This window comes from Ixodes scapularis, unplaced genomic scaffold (genome assembly GCF_016920785.2).
Source record: "Ixodes scapularis isolate PalLabHiFi unplaced genomic scaffold, ASM1692078v2 ptg001708l_1___fragment_3__unscaffolded, whole genome shotgun sequence".
Taxonomy (NCBI): domain Eukaryota; kingdom Metazoa; phylum Arthropoda; class Arachnida; order Ixodida; family Ixodidae; genus Ixodes; species Ixodes scapularis.
In genome coordinates this window covers 174136-188168 of record NW_024610188.1, presented here as the reverse complement: position 1 = coordinate 188168, position 14033 = coordinate 174136, and the positions used below count along the sequence as shown (strand labels likewise).

The 14033-nt window shown below is 47.4% G+C and overlaps 1 protein-coding gene across 1 annotated transcript; it reads right to left on the bottom strand.

Moving 5' to 3' along the window:
- Positions 1-8716: 8716 nt before the first annotated feature.
- On the bottom strand, positions 8717-12427 carry LOC121045743. The gene is made up of 2 exons (XM_042288312.1): positions 11857-12427; positions 8717-8812 (listed from the first exon to the last, which is right to left on the bottom strand). Exons 1-2 carry the CDS (start codon positions 12425-12427, stop codon positions 8781-8783), a joined length of 603 nt encoding a protein of 200 aa, XP_042144246.1. The 3' UTR covers positions 8717-8780.
- Between the last annotated feature and the right edge of the window lie 1606 nt (positions 12428-14033).

Here is a 14033-nt window from a genome sequence, read left to right as displayed (position 1 = left end):
CACCACCACAATGACATCCCCCTTTGTCACACCTCCACCTATTGTCAGTCATTCCCGCCTATGTCATCACTAGGCAAGAATCATCCCCCCTACTTATCGCTGGCATAGCTGATTGCACCGAATTTAAAGATGCAGTGTGATAATGAATTCGGGGTCTTGTTAACAATGTTTTGATTTAGTTTTTAATGTGTTTGTTTGCAATTAGATATTTCTGTCCACTCCACTCTGTAATGTCTCAATGCCCTAAGGAAATAAACCGCTACAATATTTCTTCGTCCGCACCCGGCGTGAAGCCCACAAGGGTTAATTTTGGCTCGAAAAAAGTGTTTTTCTTATACAGTCCCCACTCGGTGTATAGTCCACAGGGGCAAATTCAAACTGAATATCTGTTTCCTTAGACGGTCCACATTATAGGGAGAGGTCCTTTTGAGCCCGCTTGTCGTGGTGAATCACAGAGCTCATGAGGATTAAGCTTGACAAACAAAGATTGCCTGGAGGGACTTAAGCTAACAGCCTGTCAACCCCAAGACATCAAAGGCCTGGACGACACACTGACAGTATGACTTGTTTCTCACTTCAGCAAAGCAAAACATATTGTAAATATTGTATTGTAAAATATCTAGAACGAAAGACACAAAATGTATTGTATCCTCTGCACCTGCAGATAGTCTGCAGAGTGAAATATTAACTTTTAGGCATGTATAGTCTGCAGACTATGGTCTGGGAACTATTGTACTTTTTGTGTGTAAAGGGCTCCATTTAATGGATGTAGCAGTTTGGTTTTACTGAAGTAATTTCTGAATTAACTAATGAATATTTAATTAAAATGGACGGAGCATGGCCTCCCAGTAATCAGAAATAGTAAACGGAATGCACAGTCTCCCCAATTGCCACTTCAGTTTTGGTGGAGCTACACCTGCATGCAGCATGAGCAAGCTCAAAAGCTTTCGAATGGCCCCAGTGAGCAAGCGCCCACGAAGCAGGATGCATGCACCAAGTGCCCTTTCGCTCACTCATGTCCAAAGGGCCGTCTCACGCTGCAAAGCTGCGGTCTAGTGGCTGTAGCCTTCGCTGCGCCTTATTTAAGGGTCAATGCAGTGTATAGTGCTGCAGGAATATTTGTCACCATTGTTTTTGTTTCTGTAATTGTAACTGCGATTGTAATTTATTTGCACACGGATTTGACGTGTATGCGACGACGTGCAAAGCTAGACAAGAAGGTGATAACCCTTATGCATATGCGCCTACTAGCAGGCCGCCCCCTACAGTGCAGGAGACAGGAGAAAGGGGACTCAGTAGGGTAAAACAAAACAAGCACACACAGCAACAAGAAAAATAATGGTGCAAGTCACTGGTCGTCACGAGCTCAAAGCCAGTTGGCGAGAGAAGAGGTAGCAGTGGCGGGTGGTCCTCCCACGGAGAGGCTCAGGCTGCCCAGTTCTTTTGCTTGTCCGCACTGCGGAGTACAACGAGATCCCGGAAAGCGGTCCATCGAGCATCCGGCACAGTGCGCGCATCCGTGAGGCCCGTCGCCTCTCGTGGGGGGTCGCCGACCAAGGGCACCCACACCAGGCGTGCATCGTACGAGCCGTCCGCTGTGCCACAGATGATCCGTGTCGCACGGCGCTGCACACTTTCGAGCCGTTCCCAGAGGTGCTGCTGGGGCGGGGACCAGGTCGCCGAGCAATACTCCAGTCCAAAATGGGAAGTACGAGGGCCGTGTAGAGCGCTCGTAGAGCTTCCGTTCAACAGTTTCGTCACCCGCGATATGAACTCACACATCTGAAGCGCCTATCAAAGAGTATGCACAGATGTAGCACTCGTAAACCATAGTTTTTAAACTTCTGATGATGAAAAGCTTGTACGCGGATCACTTCGTCTGCTCTCAATCGGTGTCATCGGAAAAACGCTTGGAAAAACGCTTAGGAAGAACGGGAAAACACGGCTGCCATTTTGAGTACGCTGCCTGGATGGATAGATAAATACCCTTTGTAACGAGTAGTAACGAGCGGTAGCTTGCGTCACCTAGCGACGTCGACCAATGTTCACCAACACAACCAAACTTTATTATCGACTAAAGTGCTAAAGTGATTAAAAACAATTTTATAATTAAAAAAATTATACGTGTTATTTGGTACTATATACAATAAAATTATTTATTTTTTTCATTCATAAAATGATCGAAAGCGGGGCCATTCTGGACTCTATCGGGCTCATAGAGATCATATACTAAATATCGGGCTCTAGGCCTTTCGTCTCTAGCCATAGCCAGAAGTAGCACTTCTCTTTCGTTTGCGCAGCCGTTAGTGTTCCCGCGCAAGGCCGAGGCTTTTGAAAGCGCTATCGTTCAATCGCCGTTCTCCCTGCAAATAACACAAAACAAGGTACGTGGTATTTTGTTACTTGTTATTGTGTAGAATGGAGCGCGTTAAGCGTTCGCTGTCGGAGTTGTCCGATCGCCAGAAAAGAAGAATCGCGCAAAACGCTCAGAAGGAACTAGAAAGGTACCGCAAAGAAGATCCCGTGGACTCCAGCACCGATGAAGACGTTTGCGCTCCTCCGGTGACGACAGAAGGTGAGGCAACCGAAAGCTTGATTGAGGTCAGAAGTCAACAAGGCTCCGAAGTTACTTCAAACGAAGACGATGACGTTTCCCTGATAGATCCTGTGGACTCTAGCACAGATGAAGATGTTTGCGCTCTTCCGGTGGCGGCAGAAGCCGAGGCAACAGAAAGTTTGATTGAAGTCCAAAGTCAACGAGGCTCCGAATTTACTTCCGAAGGAGACGATGATATTTCCTTGAATGACCCAGACTACCAGTTGTACTGCACTGGCTAAATATCTCATCCATAGCGTAGACGTATGCGCATCATTTGAATTGCTGATCAACATCACGCTGTCTAAATATCCACAACCCATTTTTTTTTTTTTTTTGCAAGCTTTTAAGATTTGAGCATACAGAATGTTTTTTCTTATTTTTTTACAAAATCTTTTAAAAATAAGAGCTGATAGCTACGTGAATGCCGCTTCACTGTATGTTTCTGGGGCTCGGCGTACATTAGGTGAGGAGATAAATGTCAAAGTATGTTCACTAATTAACAAAAACTGATAATTAACTTTTTATTTGATGGCTTAATTGGCCATGTTGCAATTGCAGTTTTAAAGGAAGCAATCAATAAAGCCCATCCCAATGGAGGTAATTTGCGAAAAGACAATGAGCTTTGTGATGCTCGTCGTTAAAATTATGCCGTTCTTCGCTTGATTCAAAACGCGCACCTGATTATGCTTGGTAGAAGAGTGACATAGCCACTTCTGCCCATCTGTCACAATCTCAGAAGAGTGACGCCGGCGCGTCTATGAAAGGCACGTTGTAGAGATAGTGACGATGAACCAGAAACAAATCCCCCACTATTCTACGAATCCTAACCAGGCGCGGTTTTCAGCACGCGGTTTTTAATCAAGCGAAGAAAGGCAAAATTTCAACAATAAATATCTTAATGTTTTTTTTTTTTTTTTTTGCCAATTGTATAAATTGGGTTAGCCTTTACTAATGGCTCCCTTTAAAACTGCAATTGCAACGTGGCCCATTAAACCGTTTATGAAAAAGTTAATTAACAGAATTTTGTTAGCCAACATACTGTGACATTTATCCCTTCATAGAATGCCCTCCAAGCCCCACAAACATACACTGAAGGCGAATCCACGTAGCTATCAGCTTTTTTTTTTTTTTTTTTTTTTCAATTTTGTAAAGAATTAAAGAAACGCCCTGTATAGCTTTACTCTTTAATATGCTTTTTGCAGGAGGGCACTGCTTTTGCCTAGAGGTGACTTTGTAGAAAGAGGCAAGCACTTTTTTTACTCTTATTATGTTTATAGTCAGCTTCTTTCACTCTAAATTTCCCTTTTATAACTACTTTCCAAACATTGAGTAACCTTTGATGTGGAAATTATGTTCCTTAATATGTCAGTTTGTTTCGCTGACTTTGACTGCACTTTAGAAACAGTACTGAGAAAAGTGAGTGTTTATCTCGTTAATGTCATTACCAAGCAACATGAAGCCTGCCATGTGCACAGCTTTTTTTAGGTTAGGGGGTGGGGACCCATGTAATTTATTGATCACAATAATTATGACGTTTATGTTATTGACAGAGGACAAGCAGGACATTTGCCTGTCTCATTGAGGTTTCCGAAAATAAGTTTTTGACTTCTGGGAGTAATCTACAGCTAATAATGACACTTGGTGTAGAGAAAGGGTGACACTGCGCTCAAGATGGCGATAAGGGACTGTGTGCCCTCTAGTTTTATGTAACTGTTCCTCCTCCTTCTCTGTTCATTAATATGACATATGTTTGTTTTATGATAACTTTGAGCAGCAACAGATATGGTAACATCAGTGGCAGGTTACTCTAGTGGTTTTTTTTATTGAACTTATTTACCACTATTTTCACAATCTAATATCTGTGTATATAGAACTAAGCGAGTAGCTGTCACACCTATTCCTGGTAAACGTCGATACTGCCTATGAATAGGATGTAAACATTTTTGTTATAATTTTCGTCTGTGTAATTACTTTTTTTTTTCCTCTTGCAGTTGCCCTACGGATGCAAGAATGATCCGTTTGTAACACACCTTTGCTTATATATCTAGTCAATTTTATTTAACTCAAAGTTACTTTCAAACTACATGTTTCTTCTGCTAACTTAAGCTTGGTTGTTACCACTCATTATACTTTTTGAGAAGTTGAGTATGTTTCTTAGTGAATCTGCAAATGTTTCCGCAGTATATGTCTGGTCCTGTTGCTGCAACCTTTTTCGTGATGTTTTCTCACAGTTTATTTTAATCAAGTTGGCTGAGCTTACAGCTTCTACTGAGTGCAATGTAAAACTTGGAAGATTTATGAAAATAAACCCTATCTCAACAAATCTTTTGGATTCCTCTAAGCGTCCTACTTTATGGTCAGTGACAGGTGCCTCTTAGAGGGCCACTAAAAAAGTTAGAACAAGGTAGAATGACATGGATAGGACACCCATGTCATAAAATGCATTTTCCTTGAAAAAAAAAAATAAAGTATAACTATTTAGGGTGCAAGACTCATTTTGGCAAGACTGATTTTACATGGTTGCCTGAAAAGTGGTTGCTATTTCAAGGAGATAGCTTTCTTTTTGTAACTTCCTATTGGCTGGAAGGAAGTGATGGAGACGGATGTGCATACTTTTCCCAGCAACCCCTGCTTCCTTCTCTGCTTGCCACGAGCAGATGCGAGAGAGAAAAGTAGAGTGGAGGACTGCTTTAAATTGTGTTACAAAGTGAAAATATTGCTGAAATTATACTGTCTGGGGGGGGGGGGGGGGGGGATGCATCTTGTGATATGCATGTTCTATTAGTCAGTCTTCTGCTGTAGAGAGTACATAATCCACTCCAAAATAATTCAAAATCTTGCAGTTGGAGAAAAAATTGTAGAAGTTATCATGCAAATCAATTGCCCAATGGTTGGGGATACTGGTAATCCATGAAACCTTTTACTTTTGTGGGTTGTGAAAGTTTAAAAGAAATGAAAATCAACACTAATTAATTTCGAAATATTGAGTCTGAATAGTTACAGTGCTGTCTCCACTATGCTCCGTTTCACTTTAAGTTAAAGCATAGTGAACGGTATGGGCCATCCCAGCTGATCCAGCGCCGGAAGAGTATCACATGACTTTCCAGTTGTGTGGAACGGGAGGCAGAGTTCAAAGTCGCATCAGACTTGACGCTAAATTGACTGGGATGGCTCGTAGTGTATGCTGCGCTTCAACTGAAGGTGAAACGGAGTATAGCTGCTAAATTTGGCTTTGGAGTTCCGTGAGGCATATATATTACAGGCTACATTTCTGGTAACCGACATGTTGTCAACAAGTGCTGTGCTCAACAGTTACTAAGGTGTCAACTTGGGTATTAAGGCAACTTGGGACAAACATTTTATCTTCAATATACCCATTCATTAGCTAAATGTGTCTAGCCTTTGTTGGTTATAAGTGCTAATTATTTTGGGAATTAAAATCAATGTTTGTCCTTTAAGATCATCAGAAGTTCTTTATTTCTCTGCCACGTAAGAAAGATTTTTTCTTTCCCTCACAAAGTTTACTTCACAATTAGGCTAAATGTCTTTTTTAGTGACTTCTCTGCTCAGAAAATTCTTGTGCAAAAACATTGGAGTGACAAACATCTGAAAGTTAAACATTTTGATTGGCTAAAAAAAGTTTTAAAAAAGTGGAGCTTTTTATAAAAGCTATTACCTCGAAATAAAACTGGGATAGATCGACATGATTGAAAGCAGATTACAGAAAAGAGTATTCACGTTTTCTCAAGTGAAGTGAATAACTTCTTAGAGCGGTTCAGCAGCAGTGCTATTTGATGAACGACTTTCACACAGGCGAAGGTGGGGTGAAATCGCCGAGAGAGCTAGTCTGCGACTAATTTGCCCGAGACGAGGAAAGATAGAAACGAAGCTAGCACACTGCGGCTATGTATATGTGCTTGTCCGTTTTTAGCTGTCCTTGTTGTGGGTAAATTGATTTTTTTATAATGTAGCTCATGTAGAAAAGTAGTGGTCAATTGGCAATATATTGGGTGTCTCAAATAGTGGCCAGTCTCTTTAAATCGACCACAAAATTCGGTTTCTTAACCTGTCGCGCTAGGATTTCGTGCACCGTTGCCCACAGGTGGTGTATTTTTTTCTATAAAAATTGCAAAGAGCGAACTAACTGAGGAAAAAACAAAGAAAGAAAAAGGCTTAACTGCTATGGAAATGCAGCGAAGCCAACGGTCTTCAAAAATAGGGCGCCCTATTGTTTGAAGACTGGTGCCTTCGCTGAATTTCCAAAGGAGTTAACCCTTTTTCTTTCTTTACTTTTTCCTCAGGTAAGTTCGCTCTTTGCAATTTTTATAATAAAAAAAAATGCACCGCCTGTGGGCAACGCTGCAAAAACTCCTAGCGCAATAGGTTAAGAAACCAAATTTCGCGGTTGATTTAAAGAGCCTGGCTGCTACTTGAGACACCAAGTTAATGTTACACGAATGTTGAGGACAAAACATACCACAAATGTTTGCTGTGTGGTCATTGGAAATATATAAACAATGTTAATAAATTATGTTCCACTAATGTTGAGGGCATAACATAGCACAAATGTTGAGGGCATAACATAGCACAAATGTTGAGGGCAAAACATAGCACAAATGTTGAGGGCATAACATAGCACAAATGTTGAGGGCATAACATAGCACAAATGTTTACTGTGATGTTACGGGAATGTTTTCAGATAACGTTCCAGCGACATGACATTTTGCGGACATTAGCCACGTATACACAACGTTGGCGGACCACATTCCAGTAACATTGTGGCAACATTCGGTGCTACTAGGGTGCAGAGGCCGCTGCCAGCGGCCTTTGCAGCATTGTCTGCTGCATGTGCTGGGTGGCTTCTCGGCCGCAGCAGCGGCGCGCAGTGGTCTGTAACTTGGTGAACCTTCCGAATTTGTTTATTGTATTTGCACGAATATAACGCGACCCCGAATATAACGCAAAAACAGGTTTGGATATGCTTAAAAAAAAATATTACTATTATAATGCGAGTTGAGGCCACATAAATCTTTCACACTTGGGGCATAGCAGAAGTGAAAAGACAATGGAAATAGAAGTAACATCAGTTCATGTTTTGACTGCACTCATCCTCACTGCTCAGGTCCTTCTGTTTGCAATCCACTTGGCTGCTTTGCAAATATGCAGCAGCACTGCGCCGCTTCTCTGGTAGTTCCTTTTTCTTTCACAGGAGCTCCTCGGCAGCCCAGAAGCAAAGCAAGGCACGAAGCAGAAGCACCAACACACAAACACCAAACCACTCTGGAGCAGAAACTAAAAAATGCGCAAATGCCCTCTCACACCTCCACTTCTTTTCCCACCCAATCCCCTGCATTGAGCCGGAGGGATGGTATTCTCCAGACTTGCGCACCTTGTGGCTGAACTCAATTCCGAATATAACACGAGGTGCGTTTTAAAACACGTAATCTTTAAAAAAATATATATATATTTCCTTTATATTTTTGCAAGTACAATAATTTTGAAATTATCACAAAATATTTTTTTCACTATATCCTCTCGAGCCGCTCAATTTCCTTCGCTAAAAACAGACACAAATACATTAAAAAAGTGCAAACAGGCTGGGGAAATCGTGATCACTTTATCTTGTCATAGCTAGGGCTCCGTGTTTTCGTATAAATCTGAAAAACTTTGAGAAACATCCACCGGTAAAATTTTTGTAAATTCAAATTTATCCGATAAACTCCAAATTGTTATGTGCCCATGCCTCCAATTTTCCAAAAAAAAAAGAAAAGGTTTTTTTTTTCTTTGAGCAGTGCAAGATCAGTGGTCCTGGGAAAAAGACACCATAATTAGCAGTTCTGACGAATGGTACTTACCTGAAGTTAGAGCGGGAATTATACGAAGCCTATGGAAGCACTTACTATCAAGTTCACAACTGCTTTCCCTTCTATACCGGAACTGACGTCAACGTTTCAAAGCTATTTTGAAAATAAAAAATAGGTGGCGCCCTAGGTGCTCCCCCTTAGGGAAGTATTCTCCCCTTCCGTCTTCATCTTTCCGAGTTAATGGTTACAGCACAGCTTGCGGCTGCATTGAGATGGTGGGGCCCCCACAAGAAAGATAGAGTATAGGCACTTGTGCACTCAGAACACTTTTATTTCCTGTTCTGGTGATGGCACCTGGTTGGAGCTCTCGCTATGCGTTACCTCTGGTGCCATGTTGAACCACCTCGACCTGCGACAGGGAAGAGAATGTGATAATTTACCCCGAAAATGGGCAGGGATGTGGTGGGAGTGTGAACTTGATAGTAAGTGCTTCCATAGGCTTCGTATAATTCCCGCTCTAACTTCAGGTAAGTACCATTCGTCAGAACTGGTAATTATACTTCAGCCTCTGTCGCACTTACTATCAAGTTCACAACTGCTTGTTCAAAGCTTTCGCATGTGTTCTCAGCACCTGGGTTCCAAAGTGAGCCCGGGTATATGATTGCCGTCGGTAAAAGCGGTTAAACGTCGCCTCGGAGGACCAGTCGGCTGCTGCTAAGATGTCGGCAAGTGGTAATCCGACCTCCACAGCTTTGGAGGTGGCCGCTCCTCGCGTTGAGTGCGCTTTGAAAACCGACGTGTCAATGCCCGCAAGCGTTAGTGTGTGTTTTATCCAGTGAGCTACTGTGTCCCGTGCTGCTGGGCGGAAAGGCTTCTGCGTAGTGAGCAGAAGCTGCGTGTGGGCGCCTCGGAGTCCTGCAGTTCGTTCGAGGTACACCTGCAAGCATTCCACTGGACACAATTCCCAAACCTCTTCGAATGCTGGGAAGAAGAGGGTGGGAAGGGGTTTAGATGCCCCAGAAGTCTTTCTGAGGCCACTGAGCCCAAGCTCCCAACCCGCGGATTGTTTACGGATGTGGCATGTTGAAAGCAGGCACAAGTCTGACGTCCTGCCTGCTGAGGCAAGGGCTAATAGCATAGCTAGCTTGCTAGTGAGCATCTTGAGGCTAAGATCCTTGTTAGGACCCCACGACTGCAGGAGGTTTGTCACCGTTTCAACCCTCCAAGTTGTGGGGTATCGGGGTTTGGGGGGGTTAGAATTAAACACTCCCTTCATAAGGCGCACAACTGATGGGTGTTCCCCTAGAGGGCAACCGTCAAAGTTATGCAAGATCTGCGACAAGGCAGAACGGTAACACCCTATAGTGCGATACGCCAGGCCCTCCTTAAAGAGGCTAGCGAGGAAGTTGAGCACCTGTGTTAGAGTGGGAGAAAAGGGATCAACAGTCCTTGAATGGCACCAGCGTTCCCACCTGCGCCAGCAAGAGGTGTAGGTGAGCTGTGTTCCCCGCCTCCATGATGCCTCAATGAGGTGTGCAGCCTGCTCCGAAAGTTGGCTATGAGTTTGCTGGAGTTGGTCAGTCTCCATGCTGCTAGTGTCAGGCTCCCCGTGCTGAGCATTGGATGTACCTGCCCGTCGTGGCTGCGCAGTAGGTCGTGTGATTGGGGAAGAAGACGCGGTTCCTCGTATGAGTGGTGCAGCAGCGAGGCATACCATGGCTGAGATGGCCAAACTGGAGCTACTAGAATGAGCGGACTGTTGGAGCTCTGCAACTTGGCAATGCATCTGCTCACAAGGCTGAACGGTGGGAAGGCATAGAGGCCCTGACCCGTCCAGTCCTGGCTGAGAGCATCCACTGCTGCCGCCTGAGGATCCGGCTTCCAGCTGTAGTAGTGCCTCACCTGGTGGTTGGAGAAGTCTGCAAAAAGGTCCGTGTGCACAGGGCCCCACAGACAGTTGATCCTGCTGAATGTGAACGGGCACAGCTTCCAACTGCTGGCATCCATCACTCTCCTGGATGCTTGGTCTGCATCCGTGTTCATGTGCCCCGGAATATGTTGCGCCCTGACTGATATTCCCCTCGCCCAACACCACGACCATAGCTCGTGGGCTATCCTGGTGAGTTGTGGAGAGCAGGTGCTGCCCCTCCTGTTGATGGCCGCTACAGCTGCTGTGTTGTCTAGCTTGAGGAGGATGGAGCCCCGAGACACATTCTTTGCCAGCGCCTGAAGGGCCAGGAAGGCTGCCATCAGCTCCAGGGCATTGATGTGCCAAGTGGATTGGAGTGGTGTCCAGTGATGCCCGATCGTCCACCCCTCCGAGCATGCTCCCCACCCCTTCAACGAGCTGTCCGACTGTATCGTCTGTACTACTGGGGGTGTCTTGATCTGGCCCCTTGGGGTCTTCCTCAGTGCTCGGATCCACCACGCTAAGTCCTGTTGCGTGTCCCTGGATAGTGTAAGAGTGGTCGTGTATGTACCTCTCTGTAGGGCCCGTCTCAAATCTGTTTGAAGGTTCCTGATATAAAAGGAACCCTCCGGCAGTACCATTAGGCATGCATTCAGTTGTCCCGCCAAGCTTGCGACTTGGCGGGCCGAGATTACCGGTTGCTCTAGCCTCTGCTGTAGGTGGTCTAACAGGTTGGCGAGTTTCTCTCCAGGGAGCTCGAGCGTCAATCGTCTCGAGTCTATCGATAGTCCCAGAAACAACAAGTCCTGGGCTGGTGTCAGTACCGACTTCTCCAAGTTTACGGCAAAACCCAGGTTTTGTAGGAGGTTCACGATTAGATGTCCCTGGTTTGCGAGTAGGGAGGGGGATTGGTCCATGACAAGGATATCGTCCAAGAACATGACAATGCGAAGTCCCTTGGACCGGAGATAGGCCGCGACTGGTTTCAGTAGTTTTGTGAAAACTCTCGGTGCCGATCTGAGGCCAAATGGCAGCACGTTCCAACGGTAGACCCTGTCCCCCTCTCGGAAGCCGAGCCAGGGGCGGTCCTGGTGGCAGATTGGGACAGACAGGTATGCGTCCTTCAGGTCGATATGTATCATGGAGTCGCCCTGCTGGATAAGATCCCTCACAGAGTGCCACCCCTCCATCTTGAAGTGGTTGTGTTGCATCGACTCGTTTAGTTGTCGGAGATCTAGAATTGGGCGCACCTTGTTGTCCTTCTTTGGTACTATGAAGAAGGGGGAGAGGAACTTCACTTCGGAGGGATGTACCCGAGAGACCGCTCCCTTTCTGACCAGCTCGGACACTGCCTCCCGGACCTGATTTGACTGCCCTCGGGTCGGCACGTTGTGCAACCCTTGAATCGCTGGTACCTGTGCAAACTCCAGCTTGTACCCCTGTGTTGTCTGAAGGACCCAAGCATCGTGGGTGAGTAACCTCCACGCTTCGCGGCAATATGCCAGTCGGCCCGCGGGCGGCAGTGCTAAGAGGTGCGGGCTTACCGTTGCCTCGATGTCCCTGGCGGAGGTAGGCCCCCCTCGTGTAGCCTCGGGAAGGGGGCCCCCCGTGAAAGGGCTGCCGGCCCACACTCCGGCTCTGGGCACTGGTCCCTGGGGCAGCCGAGCTGCGGGACCTCTTGGCTGCTGGCTCCGCGGCGGGAGGGGGCGGTTGGCGGGCTTTCCGGAGGACCTTGATGGTCTCGTTCCGCGTTCGCAGCTGCCCCAGGAAGCCCTCTCCAAACAGCAGTGGGGATCCCTCGTCCCCACTGTCATGGGCCACCATCTGGCGGAGGTCTGGGGCCACTCGTGCAATCACCCCCTCCCGGCGCTCGCGGGAGAGCGACGCGAAGAGCCGCCCGAGATGGGCGGTAGCTGCCCCCACGTGGTCAGCCACCGTCTTTCTGTCAATGGCCTCCTCCGTGAGGCCGATCTCTAATAGGCCAACCAGTGGCCCCATAGCAGCAGCCACTCCGTCTTGGCTTTCTCGGAGTGCCTGGTCCCGGGCAGCGACGTTGGCGGGCCCTTCCGAGCCACCCTCTGGACGGCGGCTCCTCTCCTTCGCCAGGGCCTTCATTTCCGGAACTCCGGCACTGTGGCGAAGGGGAGCCGCGGTCGCGGGAAGCTCGTCAGGGCCGCCCTGCACCGCTCCGCGCGCCCTTCGGGGCCCCAGTGCTCTTTGAGGAAGTCGAGGAGAGCAGGGTCCACCTCCCGGGGACGGCCCTCCGTCGGTCTCCCCAACCAGGCATGGGGCTCGTCAGCGGGACCCAAAGGGTCCAGGTCTGGCGAGTTGCTCCGCTCACTATGTCGGAGTTCGACATCCTCCGTGGCTAACGGAGGGAGGCGGTTGGTGAGCACCGCTACCGAAGTAGCGATGTTCGCCACCGTTCGTTGGAGCTCCACGATCTCGGCGGTTGACATCTGAGAAGCCCGAGAAAGTCACATATCGGTTAGAAACGATTACCGCCGCACTGATCTCCGTTGTCGAACGAAAGGGATAAAGGTGCTAAGTGTGGCCCTTGAGGCTGTTCAAGAACGCGCCACGTCGTCCGGAGCCGGAGCTCCCAAGACGCGAGTGGGGGCACCGGATGTAGCTTGAGATCGCCGCCTCTGCTCGGGGCCGGGGCCCATAGAACATCAAGGGGGATCGGACAGTTTGGCTTATTGAATAGCCCTTGTGGCTGTCTAAGACCGCGCCGCGTCGTTTGGAGTCGCAGCTCCCAAGACGCGAGCGGGGACGCCGGAAGTAGCTTAAGATCGCCGCCTCTGCTCAGGGCCGGAGCCCATAGAACAACAAGGGGGATCGGGCCCTATTGCAAACCGAAAATAGTCCTGCTCTGTCCGGGGCCGGAGCCCATAGGACGTGAGCGCGGACGCCTGAAGTAGCTTAAGATCGCCGCCTCTGCTCGGGGCCGGGGCCCACAGAACAACAAGGGGAATCGGGCCCTATTGTAAACCGAAAATAGTCCTGTTCTGTCCGGAGCCGGAGCCCATAGGACGCGAGCGAGGACGCCGGAAGTACAGGGTGTCACAAAAGAAAATTTACACGGTCTTTTTTACCGCAAAAATAAACTAGGCATCGCCGAACGCTCATTCTCCGCCCAAAGGTAGAGCTAGAGGTCACAACCAGATGCCAAAGTTTCAGCCCGATCCGATAACTTAATCAAAAGTTATAAGTGATTTTCTGAAAAGTTCAAGGGGAAAATGGAGCCCATTTTTGCCCGTTTTCGGTTTCTGGTGCCATAGAGCCCCATCTGTTTGAAAACTTCGTCGGCCGCCATTTTCCCATTGAAATTTTCAGACAATCACTTATAACTTAAGTTATCGGATCGGGCTGAAACTTTGGCATCTGGTTGTGACCTCTAGCTCTACCTTTGGGCGGAGAATGAGCGTTCGGCGATGCCTAGTTTATTTTTGCGGTAAAAAAGACCGTGTAAATTTTCTTTTGTGACACCCTGTAGTTTAAGATCGCCGCCTCTGTTCGGGGCCGGGGCCCATAGAACAACAAGGGGGATCGGACCCTATTGTAAACCGAAAATAGTCCTGCTTTGTCCGGAGCCGGAGCCCATAGGACGTGAGCGGGAACGGGTCCTTCAAGCCACTAAAACTCCGCTGCTTGAAACTCCACTGCCTTTGTTCGAGGCCGGGCCCGAGAACTTAGGCCTAGCACCGATAGCGGACGT